The sequence below is a fragment of the Littorina saxatilis genome, linkage group LG1, assembly GCF_037325665.1.
Source record: "Littorina saxatilis isolate snail1 linkage group LG1, US_GU_Lsax_2.0, whole genome shotgun sequence".
NCBI classification, from domain to species: domain Eukaryota; kingdom Metazoa; phylum Mollusca; class Gastropoda; order Littorinimorpha; family Littorinidae; genus Littorina; species Littorina saxatilis.
In genome coordinates, this window is record NC_090245.1 from 81,112,396 (window position 1) to 81,129,131 (window position 16,736).

The 16,736-nt window shown below is 42.9% G+C and overlaps 1 protein-coding gene across 1 annotated transcript; it reads left to right on the forward strand.

Moving 5' to 3' along the window:
• The first annotated feature begins 8,462 nt into the window (after window positions 1-8,462).
• On the forward strand, window positions 8,463-15,707 carry LOC138981284 (glutamate receptor ionotropic, delta-1-like). Its single transcript, XM_070354145.1, has 7 exons — window positions 8,463-8,623; window positions 9,280-9,380; window positions 9,613-9,703; window positions 12,423-12,759; window positions 13,329-13,546; window positions 13,901-14,172; window positions 14,374-15,707. Exons 1-7 carry the CDS (start codon window positions 8,549-8,551, stop codon window positions 14,603-14,605), a joined length of 1,326 nt encoding a protein of 441 aa, XP_070210246.1. The 5' UTR covers window positions 8,463-8,548; the 3' UTR covers window positions 14,606-15,707.
• Window positions 15,708-16,736: the final 1,029 nt, after the last annotated feature.

The window sequence follows — 16,736 nt, forward strand, 5'->3', positions numbered from 1 at the left end:
ATGCTGGTATGTCCGTCTGTATACTTGATACATTTTGAAGAAAGAAATGAATTCAAACTTATCCAATTAACTATTTGCAGCAGGTTTTGAGACTGTGCGCATGGTGACCGCCATTATAAAGAGTAAGCCTACGTTCAAACATGGCCCAATTCAAACAGTTTAAATTGATGGAGAAAGTATTCAAACATACCGCACGACCGCTCGACAAAACAAAAAGCTCTCACCAATACTAATATTTGACATGGGTGGGTTGTAATATTTCACTCGCTGTCTCCTGTCACCGGGAGTCCACAGAACAAAACGAGAGTTAAATGTGGAACAAATGTAAATGTAAATGTGAATGCTCTGTGCGTATGCGCGCGCGCGCGCGTGTGTATATGTGTGCGTGCTTGCATGTGTTTGCGTGTGTGTGTGTGTGTGTGTGTGTGTGTGTGTGTGTGTGTGTGTGTGTATGTGTTATTGTGTGTGTGTTATTGTGTGTGTGTTTGTATGCGTGTGTGTTTGTGTTTATGTCTGTATGAGTATGTGTGTATGTGTGAGTGTGCGTGTTTGTGTTTGAGTGTGTATGAGTGTGTGTGTGTGTAAGTGTGTGTGTGTGCGTGCATGTGTGTGTGTGCGTGCATGTGTGTGTGTGTGCGTGTGTGTGTATGTGTGTTATTGTGTGTGTGTTATTGTGTGTGCGTTTGAATGCGTGTGTGTTTGTGTTGGTGTGTGTATGAGTATGTGTGTTTGTGTGTATGTGTGTATGTGTGAGTGTGCGTGTGTGTGTGTTTGAGTGTGTATGAGTGTGAGTGTGTGTGTGTGTGTGTGTGTGTGCGTGCGTGTGTGTGTGTTGTGTTGTGTGTGTTGTGTTGTGTGTGTGTGTGTGTGTGCGTGTGTGCGCATACGCGTGTGTGTGTGTGTGTGTGTGTGTGTGTGTGTATATGTGTGTATGTGTGTGTGTGTGTGTGTGTGTGTGTGTGTGTGTTCCTGCGTGCGTGATTCAGGCTGTGAGTGCAAGCGTGCGCCAGTATTTCTGCATTTATCAATATGGGCATCCTCGTTTGTTTGTGTTCACTCCACGTGCATGGCTGGCTCGGGTGTTTGTACGTTTGCATTTGTTTAGTCGTCCGCTTAGTGCTTTTCAAATACAGGGTGACACAAAAAAAACAGATCTATCCCACCAAAAGTTTAATATTTTCTGAAATAATCAGCCGATTCTTTTATTTTTTCAGGTGAGCCAAGCTGAAATGATGTTCTAACAGCCCACCAAGTTTGAGCTTCAAGATGTCATGGACAACGGAGCATAAGACATTTATAGTCGAGGCCTATTTTCGGTCGAATTCTATCCAGACTGGTCAGCCGCAGATGTGACCCAGAGTGGTCCCCCTATTCACCGGACTTGAACCCCCCAGATTTTTATCTGTGGGGGTACCTCAAGGACAGGGTATATGGCAACAACCCCCAGACCATCCCTGATCTTAAGGCAGCAATAACAGCAGCTGTAAGAGCGATCCCACATCTGCGGCTGACCAGTCTGGATAGAATTCGACCGAAAATAGGCCTCGACTATAAATGTCTTATGCTCCGTTGTCCATGACATCTTGAAGCTCAAACTTGGTGGGCTGTTAGAACATCATTTCAGCTTGGCTCACCTGAAAAAATAAAAGAATCGGCTGATTATTTCAGAAAATATTAAACTTTTGGTGGGCTCTGTTTTTTTTGTGTCACCCTGTATTACATTTTGGTGAATAATCGCAGAGAACAGAACAAGCTTTCAAGTAAAAGCTGATAGACAGTGATTACAAAGATTGACATTCAGTGATTCGAATGCAGGGAAGTAAGTATGACGGAAGGAAGAGATGCCATCTGATGATCTGACTGATACGATTCTCTTGTTCGTTCTAATGTTGGCTTTCTTTAAGAAGACTGCAGTCAGTAAAAGAAGGACTTGTTCTGTGTTATTCAGTAGTGCGATGAAGTATGAAGAAAAGAAGAGAATTATACCATCGAAATCCGTTGTATTGCGACATGTTGAACTGTCACTGGTGTACAAGTGAACTATGTGAAGAAGAGACATAAGACATAAGACATAAGATCATTTATTGTCCATACAATTAATTACAATGGATGGAAAAGTGTGGTTCATCTGCTCTTAAAACAACCAAAACAACAACCTTAAAACAAAACAAAAATAAAAACAATAAAACATACGAAGTAAGAACACCCAAAGTACTTCAGACAGGCACGTCCGCAACATCCATGAGGGAGTAAGAACAGAGCTGAAAACCCTCACTTGAAATGAAAGGAGTTATACTGTCAAATTCCGTCTGTGCAGGACTGGTTGATCACCCACTTTAAGCATTGTGAAAAAGTAGTTTTGTCAAAGGAGTTGGTAATATTGGGATGTAAAAGAGGAACGATTACAGATAGGATATTTGATTTATTTGTTTTGTTGGCCAAATTTTATATTTTTGTTTCAAAAATTAAGAACATTGTTCCACATTTAAATGGATTTGTAAAGATGGCTAAAAGGAAATGTTTTGACGAAAAATATTTATATAGTTTGAGGTGTAATAGGGGCAAGTTTGATATTGATTGGAAATTGTACAGAGATTTTTTTGAGAGAATAGATTGAATGAATGTAAGCCTATATAGATTTGATGCTCTCGACTTAGTCAGTTTGCCTTTATGTCAACTTTTTTTTTCAATGTATAACGTGTTGTTTTTGTCCTGTCTATATTTTAATACGCTTCTATTGTTACCGACAAGATTGTCAAATGAATGTATGTTTGTCTTTGTGAGTATATATATGAAAAAAAAGAAGAAAAAATCCGTCTAATATTCTTGTATCTACTCGCAGGGAACACAAGCCATGAGCATCATGCTTGCCTCAGATGTACTGTTCATTGCGCAACTTGTTGCAGTTTTACAGTGGCACAGCGTCACCGTTCTGTATAATGAAGGTAAATCGGAGCATTCATGGTCCATACGCCCTCGCTTTTGATGTAGTCATGATATTGTATGGCCCACCGATACCACCAGATTCCACGTTTTGAGTAATCAGGGGCGGATCAGTTCATTTTATGGGGGGGGGGGGGGGGTTTCCAAAAGTATATTGTGAAGATATGGGTGTGAAGGCGCGAAGCGCCGAGCCGACGACGCGAAGCGCCTGGCTTGCTAGGGGGGTCCGGGGGCATGCCCCCCCCCCGGACAATTTTGAAAAAAAGGATGCAAAATGGTGCAATCTGGTGCATTCTGAGGATGATCATTACCAGTTTCAGGCAGCAGATTTTGTCACTGATTAATACCCCAAAAATTGAAACTCAACCCAAAAAAACACAAAAAAATCTTTTTATTGTTTGGCTGGCGGTTTTTTTTTCGGAAACCCCCCCAAAAAAACTCGTCCGCCCCTGGTAATAATGGAAGCCCATTAACGTAGGAGACCGTTAAGACACGTTCCCCCCGCGGGTTAGGGGGAAGAATTTACCCGATGCTCCCCAGCATGTCTCCTTTTACCCTTGTTAAGTGTTTCTTGTATAGAATATAGTCAATGTTTGTACAGATTTTAGTCAAGCAGTATGTAAGAAATGTTAAGTCTTTTGTACTGGAAACTTGCATTCTCCCAGTAAGGTCATATATTGTACTACGTTGCAAGCCCCTGGAGCAATTTTTTGATTAGTGCTTTTGTGAACAAGAAACAATTAACAAGTGGCTCTATCCCATCCCCCCCCACCCTTTCCCCGTCGCGAAATAACCTTGAACGGTTGAAAACGACGTTAAACACCAAATCAGTAAAGAAAGACCGTTAAGACACGTAATACTGTATTGAAATGTTCTGAGAATATAGACTACCCGTACAAAATCACGAAGTATTAACCCCAATGTATATACCCGTACTAGTAAAATTCATATATATAGATTTTTGTTTAAAGAAGACAAACAAGTCGCGTAAGGCGAAAATACAATATTTAGTCAAGTAGCTGCCATTTTTCAGCAAGACCGTATACTCGTAGCATCGTCAGTCCACCGCTCATGGCAAAGGCAGTGAAATTGACAAGAAGAGCGGGGTAGTAGTTGCGCTAAGAAGGATAGCACGCTTTTCTGTACCTCTCTTTGTTTTAACTTTCTGAGCGTGTTTTTAATCCAAACATATCATATCTATATGTTTTTGGAATCAGGAACCGACAAGGAATAAGATGAAAGTGTTTTTAAATTGATTTGGACAATTTAATTTTGATAATAATTTTTATATATTTAATTTTCAGAGCTTGTTTTTAATCCGAATATAACATATTTATATGTTTTTGGAATCAGCAAATGATGGAGAATAAGATAAACGTAAATTTGGATCGTTTTATAAATTTTTATTTTTTTTTTTACAATTTTCAGATTTTTAATGACCAAAGTCATTAATTAATTTTTAAGCCACCAAGCTGAAATGCAATACCGAACCCCGGGCTTCGTCGAAGATTACTTGACCAAAATTTCAACCAATTTGGTTGAAAAATGAGGGCGTGACAGTGCCGCCTCAACTTTCACGAAAAGCCGGATATGACGTCATCAAAGACATTTATCAAAAAAATGAAAAAAACGTTCGGGGATTTCATACCCAGGAACTCTCATGTCAAATTTCATAAAGATCGGTCCAGTAGTTTAGTCTTAATCGCTCTACACACACACACACACAGACAGACAGACAGACAGACAGACACACACACGCACATACACCACGACCCTCGTTTCGATTCCCCCTCTATGTTAAAACATTTAGTCAAAACTTGACTAAATATAAAGACGGGCGCTGTGGCGTGGTGGTAAGACGTCGGCCTCCTAATCGGAAGGTCGAGGGTTCGAATCCCGGCCGCGGCCGCCTGGTGGGTTAAGTGTGGAGATTTTTCCGATCTCCCAGGTCAACTTATGTGCAGACCTGCTAGTGGCTTATCCCCCTTCGTGTGTACACGCAAGCACAAGACCAAGTGCGCACGGAAAAGATCCTGTAATCCATGTCAGAGTTCGGTGGGTTATAGAAACACGAAAATACCCAGCATGCTTCCTCCGAAAGCGGCGTATGGCTGCCTAAATGGCGGGGTAAAAACGGTCATACACGTAAATACGTGGGAGTTTCAGCCCACGAACGAAGAAGAAGAAGAAGACTAAATATAAACAAGTCGCGTAAGGCGAAAATACAATATTTAGTCAAGTAGCTGCCATTTTTCAGCAAGACCGTATACTCGTAGCATCGTCAGTCCACCGCTCATGGCAAAGGCAGTGAAATTGACAAGAAGAGCGGGGTAGTAGTTGCGCTAAGAAGGATAGCACGCTTTTCTGTACCTCTCTTTGTTTTAACTTTCTGAGCGTGTTTTTAATCCAAACATATCATATCTATATGTTTTTGGAATCAGGAACCGACAAGGAATAAGATGAAAGTGTTTTTAAATTGATTTGGACAATTTAATTTTGATAATAATTTTTATATATTTAATTTTCAGAGCTTGTTTTTAATCCGAATATAACATATTTATATGTTTTTGGAATCAGCAAATGATGGAGAATAAGATAAACGTAAATTTGGATCGTTTTATAAATTTTTATTTTTTTTTACAATTTTCCGATTTTTAATGACCAAAGTCATTAATTAATTTTTAAGCCACCAAGCTGAAATGCAATACCGAACCCCGGGCTTCGTCGAAGATTACTTGACCAAAATTTCAACCAATTTGGTTGAAAAATGAGGGCGTGACAGTGCCGCCTCAACTTTCACGAAAAGCCGGATATGACGTCATCAAAGACATTTATCAAAAAAATGAAAAAAACGTATGGGGATATCAATCCCAGGAACTCTCATGTCAAATTTCATAAAGATCGGTCCAGTAGTTTGGTCTGAATCGCTCTACACGCACGCACACACACACACACATACACACACACATACACCACGACCCTCGTTTCGATTCCCCCTCGATGTTAAAATATTTAGTCAAAACTTGACTAAATATAAAAACGAAATGAAAAAAGAAGAAAAAAATTGCCTTTTTAGGTATGTACGTATACTGCGCAATTTTTGCAAAGATTCATCGTGTGTTCATACTATACCTCCTGGAAGTTCACGGTCGAATATTTATTCTTTTCTGTTTATGTGCCTTTTGTTTGAAATTGTGCTTTGAACAAGATGCAGAAAATTGGGACCCGACGTTCCTCAACACGCTACATGAGAAAGGAGTGACCACACAACTGACCAACTGGACATCCTGGACTTCGGACATTTTGACCAACAACACAGACCTTTGTCTGCCTCCTGGTCCCGAGTCATTCATAGTGCTTGGACAGCCTGTCTTTGTGTCCAATGTCTTCAAATTGGTGAGTGGCGGTGTGATCCAGGTTCAAAGGGAAGAATCAGAACATTTACCATTGGCATTAACTTATCTATTGTGAATGGTTTGTTATAGAGATTTTTGATAGCTTTGTAAGGGTGTCTCTAGAACTGTGTCACTTGGTATGGCTGTCTTCAGAACTCAAATGTGTGTGTGTGTGTGTGTGTGCGTGCGTGCGTGCGTGCGTGTGTGTGTGTGTGTGTGTGTGTGTGTGTGTGTGTGTGTGTGTGTGTGTGTGTGAGTGTGTGTGTGTGTGTGTTTTGGCGCGCGCGCGCACGCGTGCACGTAGTCTGTCTGTCTCTCTGTGTCTGTCTGGGTCCGTGTGTCAGTGTGTTTGAAAGTCTTGTACGCAGAATCAGTGGCAATGTCTGTTTTTCTTAATACTATCTGTTTCTGGTTTCGTCCAAAATGTACAACTTCGAATTCCTTGGCTGAGTCGTTCAGTACGATTTCACGGACACTGTTTCCGATAGAAGGCAGTATATTGCACCGTTGCCTGAAGCTTTAATGAGATGTTATATATAATCAATTCATTCGTGTTGTCTTGCCGTTTTGGCATATTGGGGCTCTGGTAGCTTAGTTGGTAGAGCACTGGACTTGTGATCCTTTGGTCAAAGGTTTGAATCCAGGCCGGGGCGGACACGAGTCAAATGTATGTTCAGACTCAGAGACGATATCCATTCCCCATCCCGTGTTAGGCCTAAAAAAAAAATAAAAATAGGTGTGGTTACGGTAACCCGACCTACCCTATTTTTAGGGGCCGACCCTATAACTTTTTATTACATTTGTCAAAAAAAACCCACAAAAACCAAGAAAACGAGTGCAGAAAACGCAATGAAAGCGAAAGCGCCCGAGTCGCACACTTATTTCCTTGTCAAGTTGGTTTAATTTGTACACATTAGAAAAAAAAGTTAAAAAAAAAAAAAAAAGTGATTGCCTACCTTCCTACCCTATTTTTTGTGTGGCTATGTTACCGTAACCACACCTATTTTTTTTCTTTGCCTTACCACAGTGGCACGTAAAAGACACCTAAGGCCAAAAAAAATAGGTGTGGTTGCGGTAACATAGCCCAAAAAAATAGGGTAGGAAGGTAGGCAATTACTTTTTTTTCTTTTCGTTTTTTTCTAATGTGTACAAATTAAGCCTACTTGACAGGGAAATAAGTGCGACTCGGGCGATTTCGCTTTCATTGCGTTTTCTGCACTCGTTTTGTTGTGTTTTTTTTGACAAATGTAATAAAAAGTTCTAGGGTCGGCCCCTAAAAATAGGGTAGGTCGGGTTACCGTAACCACACCTATTTTTTTTTTAGGCCTAAACACGCACGCGCCTGAGTAGCGCGATTTTTATTGCTGCTAACTTTCCACTGAGAGGAAGCGACCCAAATTTCTCAGCAATAGCAGAATTGTATAGGCCTACTGTATTGGACAAAAATAAAAATCTGTTTTTTGTTTATAGGTGGCCGACTGTGCGAAAGACAAGGACCAAGAAAACAAACTGTTTCAGTCCGAATGGATCACTGCAGTTGACAACGAGAACCTCACAGATCTTCTCGCTGTTGCAAGGCCTTTTGAAAACTGTGCCGTCGTTTCCAACACGAAGGTGAGTGAGCTGCGAGTTTTATTCTCAGATGGACGTAAAATAATAACAACCACAAGCAGAGTAACAATAACAATAAACACAAAAACTACAATTACAATAATACACAATTTATTGTCCTTTAAAATAAATTCATTACCATGGAAAATTGTCTTTCACGCATGTAACCTGCCTGACAATGATTTTAAAGCACACAGTATAATAAGGATTTTTGTAAGGAAAAACTAACCATGACATATGCACTGATTGCGTGTCATTTTGCCTCGTATTAATGACACAATATCAGCAAATAGTTCTTTGAGGTACTCTCCAAAGCAGAGGACGAATTAAACCTTATCCTCCTGAAAACAATTGTTGTGTATAAAACGCGTGTGAGGGCTAATCAAAGAAATAGGCTCCAGTGCGTATTGTCTGAGTGCACACTTTTAAGTTAAAAAACCCAATGAATTGTTATTTTGTTTGATTTTTCTTTCAGTTTCGATACGCTTAATTATTCCTTATTATTTCAGCGGGCTGGTGACGTCTCCCTGTGGACGCTACGTCACGTACAGAATGACAGTGAGCTGAGTTTTGTGACGTCACTTCAGTCAGCTGATCGTATGACACGTAGCCGCATCTTTCCAAACCAACGTCATGGTCTTGGTGGTCGTACACTCACAGTGGTTGCCAAAACTGTGAGTGATTCATGTGTGTATGTGGTGTATGTTTGTGTGTGTGTGTGTGTGTGTGTGTGTGTGTGTGTGTGTGTGTGTGTGTGTGTGTGTGTGTGTGTGTGTGTGTGTATGTCTGTCTGTCCGTCTGTCTGTCTGTCTGTTTGTCTGCCTGTTAAGCCCGCTACTAACTACAGCCAAACTAGGTCGCCGAACGTTCGGCGAACTTTACACCGTGCCTGGTTCGGTGTACTAACTGGTGGCGAAATGTATCGGCGATACCGGTCATATGATCAAGAAATATCACGTGAGAAGACTCGTGATCGGTTGACAGCGTTATAGCCGTCAGTATCGTTACTCTTCCAGGATGGAGATACAAAAATATTCAACCAATGAAAAATCAGGTCGCCGATGACGCACCGAACGTTTGCAGGATTGTATGGGCGAACCGCGAACCGTACTACTGCAACCCAAAAATAGGGGAATCCCCTGATTTTGATGACGTCGCCGAACGTTCGCCGAACTAGTTCGGCGTGGTTCGGCTGTTAGTTAATAGCGGGCTTTAGTGATTTAAAATATGTAGATAAGCGTAAAAAAAACCATCTTCGTTTTTGTACTGCAGGAACTGGACAGCATTCATGCATTCCGCCGCTTAATTGTCATTGATTTCTTTTGCCCAGTGGGATTTTGTTCTGTCCGTCAGCAAAGTGAACGGCCATGATGTTTACCAAGGGTTTATTATGGACATCTTCAGAGAACTTGCCAGCAGTCTTAATTTCAGGTACTTTATTTGACCACAATACATGTATTGACTGGTGTGCTTTGAGGAAGAATTTGAATGAGTGGATGGCATCGTACATTAAGTATTTTTGGATTTAAATGCATGTAGAGGTTTGTCAAGTACATATTCGTTAATGTTTTTGTGGTCAAGCATCCTGTATATCTGAATGTTGTGACTCTGAAACAGACTAATTATCTTTCCAACTTTATTTTGTCTGTCATTTGTATTTCAGCTACGTTCTGGTGCCTCCAGTGGACGACAGCTGGGGCGAGGAACTGGACAATGGTCAATGGGATGGCCCGGTCGGTATGCTGACCAGAAAGGTAACATTTGTGAACGCTGCAAAAGTGTTGCCAGTAACATGCAGTTTAAAACACTTCAGCTCACTGTGTATTTGCACACAGAAATGGGATGGGTTGAGGTTGTTTGCAGGTTAGATCCTGGGTTGAAATGCACGAAACGAAACTGGGTGCCAACTAACAAGTCGCGAGGTCTGACTGGTTTAAAACCAGAACAAATCTCAAATTCAAACAATCAGGTCCCGCGGCTGCTTTGGGTAAACCCAGTTTTGCTTCACGCACCTCTGCCCAGGTCACAGGAGCTTGTATCAAGGTCGATCGACTATTAAGGAGGAGGATTCTTTGATTGACCGGCCCTCGGATCCAAGCTCCTAGCTGTGATCTTGACAACAGACTGGGTGCTTAGATGTGTAGGTTCAGGCGTAGTTCCCAGGCACATATTTACTTTTTCATCCATAATTCCTTTTTTCACAACAATATAAGATGTTTGGTGGCTTGTTGACAGACCAGCTTTTTTGTTGGTCCAAGGGGACCATATCGTCTTTTGTTTCATCTTTATCGACCAAGGCCGAAGGCCGCGGTTGATAAATACACTCTTCAAAAAAAGAAACGCATAGTTGCTACTTGCCAAATTTGTTTTATTTTTCGAAAAAATTAACAGAAAATCCAATATTTAGATTATTTGTTTGAAATTTGGTATGGACACAGTTGAATGCACACACAGTTCATTTGCATCTTCAAATCAATCAGTCAATCAATACGATTGGGTGCCGAGGCTGTCAAGTCAGCAGGGGGTGTGACTGCCTTGAGCAGCAACAACTGCCCGGCACCTTCTGGGCATGGACTGGATCAGATGCCGGATATCTTGCTGTGGGATGGTGTCCCACTCCTCCTGAAGTGCCTGCAATAGATCGCGGTGATTTGCCGGCGCTTCTTCTCGCCTGCGCACACGTCTGTCCAATTCATCCCAGAGGTGTTCTATCGGGTTCATGTCTGGCGACATGGATGGCCAGGGAAGCACCTGGACATGGTGGTCGGTGAGGAACTGGGTGGTGAGTCGTGCTGTGTGCGGGCGAGCGTTGTCCTGCTGGAATATGGCATCCTGGTCAGCCAGAAGAGGAAGGGCGTGTGGGCGCAGAATTTCCTCCACGTATCGCTGGGCAGTTATGCGCCCTTGGACGTGCACCAGGGTGCTCCTTCCAGCGGTATTGATCGCCCCCCACACCATGACGCCTCCACCACCATGAACGGGTGCCTCATCCACACAGTTGGGCGCGTAACGTTCGTTTACTCTCCGGTAGACCCTCCTCCGACCATCATGTCGCTGGAGCAGGAAGTAGGACTCGTCGCTGAACCACACGTGTCTCCAGTGATTCTGGACGGTCCAGCGAAGGTGCTGGTTGCCCCACTGCACTCGGTTCTGGCGATGGCGGCGGGTGAGGACAGCTCCTCTGTGAGGTCTGCGAGCTCTCAAACCAGCTTCATGCAGGCGGTTCCGCACGGTCTGGTCCGATAATCGGTGTGGCCCGAGGAGAGCCTTGACAGAAGATGAGGCCGACAGGAAACGATTCCGGAGGTGGCGGAGCCGTATGAAGCGGTCGTGAGCAGCAGTTGTCGCCCTTGGTCTTCCCGCTCGTGGCAAGTCAGCAACGGAGCCAGTGGCTTGAAACCTGACCCACAGTCTACTGATGGTGCTCTGGGACACGTGGAAGTGCCTGGCGATTGCACTTTGACTTTGGCCTGCTTGTAAACGACCCAATGCAATTTGGCGGTCTTCTCTGCTCAATCGGGCCATCTTTCGTCGCTGAATTGTCGTCTGATTTCGTTGTGGCGAACAATCCGCTTTTATGGGTTTTGGAAGACATGGTGAGAGCTCAATATTCCCCGAGTTTCACGAGATTACACTGAAGCATGACGAGTGGTCATGCCAAATGAGCAATTTTGACATTGTAGCCACTGATAACGCATGCGTCACGTGCAGAGCTCACTTGTGGCAATGGACGAAAGGTCGACGACCAGATAAACATTTTCTGCAGTTTGGTGGATATCCTTGTAGCCATATAACTAAATTAACCAAATATTACAAGCTATGCGTTTCTTTTTTTGAACAGTATATGAGACAAAAGGCGATATGCTCCCCGAGGACCAACAACAAAGTGCTGGTCTGACAACAAGCTACCAAACATCGTTTTTGTCATCATTTTGGTTGTGCAACAAAATGCACAATAACCCACAGGGAGACGAATTTTTAGAATCCAACTCCGGGCCACAAAGCAACGTCACAGTAGCACGAGATAACACTCAAACTTGTCTGTGACGTCAAACGTAGCTTGTTGACGCTTTTCTTCCAGTCTGAAAATGTACAGAGCTGCGATCATACCTGTGAATTCAGTAAGTGTTGAGCATATTTCTTTTCTTTTAAGTGTTTATGACTTTTCGTTGTGGATTTTGCGATTACAGAGATAAGTTGCAAATTGACCATGAGTCGCCGCGGTAATTATCAACATTGATTGGGTCTTTGAGAGTGAATGCTTACAATCGTTGTCCTCGGAAACACAAATCCAAAGCCACGATGGTTCCACACATCAAACAATCAGCCTGATTGGCTTTTATTTTGACAATCCACGTTTCACATGAAAGCTCAAACCCATTCACCACCTCGAGCATGGGGAACATGAGATTTATTTACCAGGTGTTTGTGAATGAAAACTCGTGAAAATGATGACAATCAATTTTATTTCAGGAAGCAGATATGGTCATAGGCTTCTTCACGATCACGCCCGAAAGATCTGAAGTTGTGGATCCAACCATTCCCTACCTGTTTGAACACGCCGCCATTGTGTTCCGGAAGTCGGGGGCAAGGACAGATAACCAATGGACGTTTTTCATTCAGCCTTTCCAGAACGTTGTATACGCGGTCGTCGCTGGTAGCATGGTGGTGATGTTGCTGCTGTTACTGTTGTTAGAGAAATGTCACCAGAGTTTGACCAGGAGACGGACTGCTTTATCAGACAGAATGACAGTATTCCAGTGGGCAGCGATGAACTTTGAAATACTACTGGCCGGGCTGGTCAGCAGACGTAAGTTTGATTATTTATGTGTTGTTTTCTTCCGTTTTTGTTGTTGTTCATTCTTCCTGACTGCATGTGTGTGTCTGCCTCTCTGCGTATCTCTCTCGGATCATCTCTGTCTGTCTGTCTGTCTGTGGATCTGTCTCTCTCACTCTCTCTGTATTTATCGACTCTATATCTTTCTTGACCCTCTCTCTTTCTTGACTTTCTCTATGCCTCTGTCTGTGGTCTGTCTGTGTGTCTGTGTGTCTGTCAGTGTGTCTGTGTGTCTGTACGTGTGTCTGTCTGTGTGTCTGTTTGTCTCTGTCTCGTTCTCCCCCTCTCTCTCTGGTATTTGATGAAATGATTTGTTTTTGTTTGTTTGTTCGTTTGAATGACATTTGTGAGAAGATCTTGAGAATTCTTGTCTCCATTTCTGTTTCTGGCTTCCATATTGTATGTATAGCTTTTAGGCTCTCTGTTTATCTCTGGAAACCTGTAAGCACGCTTGCACTTACCTGTGCTATAAAACTCTATTCATCCATCTTTCCCCCCCTATTTATTTCGTGATCAAACACTGCTGTTTTTTTTTCCACAAGCGGTGCAGCAGGAGAGTCAATCACGCGCAAGTCGCGTGCTGGTGATGACCTGGCTATTGTTCTGCGTCATTCTGACGTCAGCGTACAGCAGCCAGCTGACGTCATCGCTGACTGCGGGTCAGCAGGATCTTCCGTTCACCTCCCTCGCCGAGCTTCTTGACCAGGACACATACAAATTCGGTGTAGCGTCTGGTACATGGACTTCTTCTTTACTGAAAGTAAGATTTGATTTTACATTGTATGCGTATATGACTGCACACATGCGCGTTGACATGCATTCATGTTCACATTAGAGACACGTATCCCCCTCCCCATGAACAACCTGTAAGTCTTGTCGTTCGCCGTAAGGTGGGGTGGGGGGGGTGGAGGACAGATATGTTGAAATTACAACTGAAACTAGAGCATAGGATCATGTGGTCCCACCCATGATAAGAATATTATTTTAGTAAAATATCCGAGCTTATCTGAGGAAGTTACCCTCTGTGTGCCCGCAAGGTGGTCATCCCGAATTACTAAAGAGCCTTGGTGGACAGTTCAACATAAATCAAATCATGAAGGTCTGTGTGTTTCAGAACTCAACAGTCGTAGATTACCGAAGATTTTACAAGAAGGTTTTAGAGTTTGCGAAAGAGGACCCGGATGTTTTGTCGTCTGACATTCTGGTTCACAAGATGAAAGCCATCCACGAGGACTACGCAAGTCTTCAGGGATCCAGTTTGCTGAGTTCTGCATGGTCGATTGAGTCTTGCGGTCGTCTGACTGTTCTTCCAGAGAAACTGAGCACAACGTCGACTGGATTTTACCTTCAGAAAGGTTCACCGTACACACGCATCATTTCCAAACAGTAAGCAGCTGTACGCATCCATAGACGTATACATAGAATTATTCAATTCAATTCAATTCAATTCAATGCGATTCAATATAGTTCGATTCAGCTTTCTTGTCTGAATGTATTACATACATTCGTCTTTTGGCTGGTACACAAAGGATAACAAAAAAATGATACACAAGTTAAAAACAAATCTGGGTTTAATGTTTGCTTCAGAATCGGGTTGATGGTGGACAGCGGGTTGGTGACCAAGTGGAAGAGGTCATCATTACCACAGAACACGAGCTGTTGGCATGAAGATGACCACAGTGGCAGAGTGATAGGCCTGGCTGACACACAGACCGCATTCTTCATGGCTGCATTTGGACTGGGCCTGGCTCTCATTGTCTTTGGAATGGAAAAACTTTTTCACTTGAATTCATGTCGTTCTGGATCTATAGTCCACTGATGTTTCTGATTGAAATTGATCTTTGCGTGTGGTCAAATGGTTTACACTTTCTGGCAAACTTTGGATAAGGCTTGGTTTTAATCACCCTTTAAATCGAAAAACTCCTCTACTTCAGTTCAGGTCTCTTTGAATGCGTGATGCCCGCCAATGGACTCACCGTTTGGTATTCGCATGTGGGGCTAATTGTGATACAGACCAAATCAAGTTAAGTTTGATATTTCAAACATTCAAATTACTGTGTTGGCGCATAGCAAAATAAACACAGCAAGACAACAAGCACAGATTGATACGTTGGACTTAGACAATGGACTGGCCGCATTCTTGTCTAGCCTTTGAATTTGGCTTGGGGTCTGGAAGATGGTTTGCTTAGATTTATATCAGTAAGAATGTTCCAAACAGTACATAATCGAAACGTTTCGTTTTGCACTATGTCTCTAGCTTGGCCTGTAAGACATTTTCATTTCATGATTATGCTTTATTGTCCCATTGCAGACAAATTCGAGTGTCTTCCTTTGAGTGGAAGGCTAACAACATAGCAAGAGTCGCGTTACCCAGGTGTGTGCGAGTTTAAATGTAATCATCCAGCTGCACTCCTGGAAGAATCACCGAGGATTTGCCATGGTGGTGACACGGGGATGGAACATGATGAATACCGTCTCTGAATCATCACATAAAGTTGAGTCATGCCCGTCCCGGCCTGGATTTGAACGTCTTGATCCGAGTATCACAAGTCCTGCAGTGCTCTACCGACAGAGCTAGCAAGCCACCAGACCCTTCCCCCCCCCCCCCCCCGCACCGCCACTATGCATGGACCACCTTCTTTCTAGCCGCCTTAGGAGCAGGCTAAGAGTCTATTAAACGTGGAGACAGAAAAACTGTCCCACTTGAATTCTTGTCGTGTTGGATGTGTTGGTTGCTGATGCTTAATTCCCAGTTCCACAGAAAACTCTTGGCACCACTGAAGAGGCCCTCCTCCGCAAGGGATCGAAGGTGCCACAAGACTGAGCGGTCAAATATTTTGATTTATCTTTTTTGAACATCACGATTGCAGTCTTAAGCCCATGGCTGTTTTTAAGGCAAACAATAAAATGATGCGATGACATTCATTGTTATACATGTCTTGGGCGTTAGTGTTTAATATGTGCGTATTTGTTTCTCAGGCCTTCGCGCGTACATGTGTGTGTGTGTGTGTGTGTGTGTGTGTGTGTGTGTGTGTGTGTGTGTGTGTGTGTGTGTGTGTGTGTGTTTGTGTGTGTGTGTGTGTGTGTAAATTAACAGCGCGCGTGTGCAGATGTGTGCCTGTAAGAATATATTTGAAATTGAATGAGAAGGAGAACAATTAGCCGATATTCATCATTCTATGTACTTTTTCTTTTCGTTAAAGACAAATATTTGACCGTACTAAAGTAAACCACAAGCGTATTGCTTGGTAAGAGAAGAGACACGAAAACTCACTCGCTCCTTTATTTGGTTTTGGTTCAATACACTCAATTCGCTAAGGTTGAAGGGCTTGTGCAACGAAAAGGGGGAGCAGGGGGCTGGCGGGCGGGGACACGGACCATGCCCATTTTAATGAATAGCAAAGCACACTTGCACATGGTACTGGGAAGTTCAAATATAGGCTAACGACTGAAACGCACACAAGCTACGAACAAAACTATAAACGAAGCTATCTCAATATTTTTGAAAAACAGCGGACCATCCAATAGAACACACACACAGTTACAGACAGACACACACACACACACACACACACACACACACACACACACACACACACACACATGTGCACACACACACACATGTGCACACACACACACTAACGCTCAAACGCGCACACACGCACAGACACATTCTTAATATATGTTTTCACAATTTTGGATGTAAGACATCTAATCGACAAAACGCTGTACATTAAACAGTTGAGCAAACAACATTTTGTAATGGAAAACATTTAAAACGCGCACGCGTGAAGATTATCGATTGTGTCTTTCGCGCGCGCATTGATTATTTATCTCTGTGAGAAAGCTGATCAAATGCTGTAAACCGATTTTAATGGCATAGAACTCTAATGAGAGGGCAATGGTAAATATGGATTGCTTCTTAAAAATACACCAATGCCTCATGCTTT

What these genes read in the sequence shown, in the direction of transcription:
- LOC138981284 (XM_070354145.1), top strand. Translation starts at nt 8,549, where the DNA reads ATGACACGTAGCCGCATCTTTCCAAACCAACGTCATGGTCTTGGTGGT. An exon ending in TCGGTATGCTGACCAGAAAG is followed by an intron (nt 9,704 to 12,422) that starts GTAACATTTGTG and finishes ATTTTATTTCAG; the next exon opens with GAAGCAGATATGGTCATAGG. An exon ending in GGCCGGGCTGGTCAGCAGAC is followed by an intron (nt 12,760 to 13,328) that starts GTAAGTTTGATT and finishes TTTTTCCACAAG; the next exon opens with CGGTGCAGCAGGAGAGTCAA.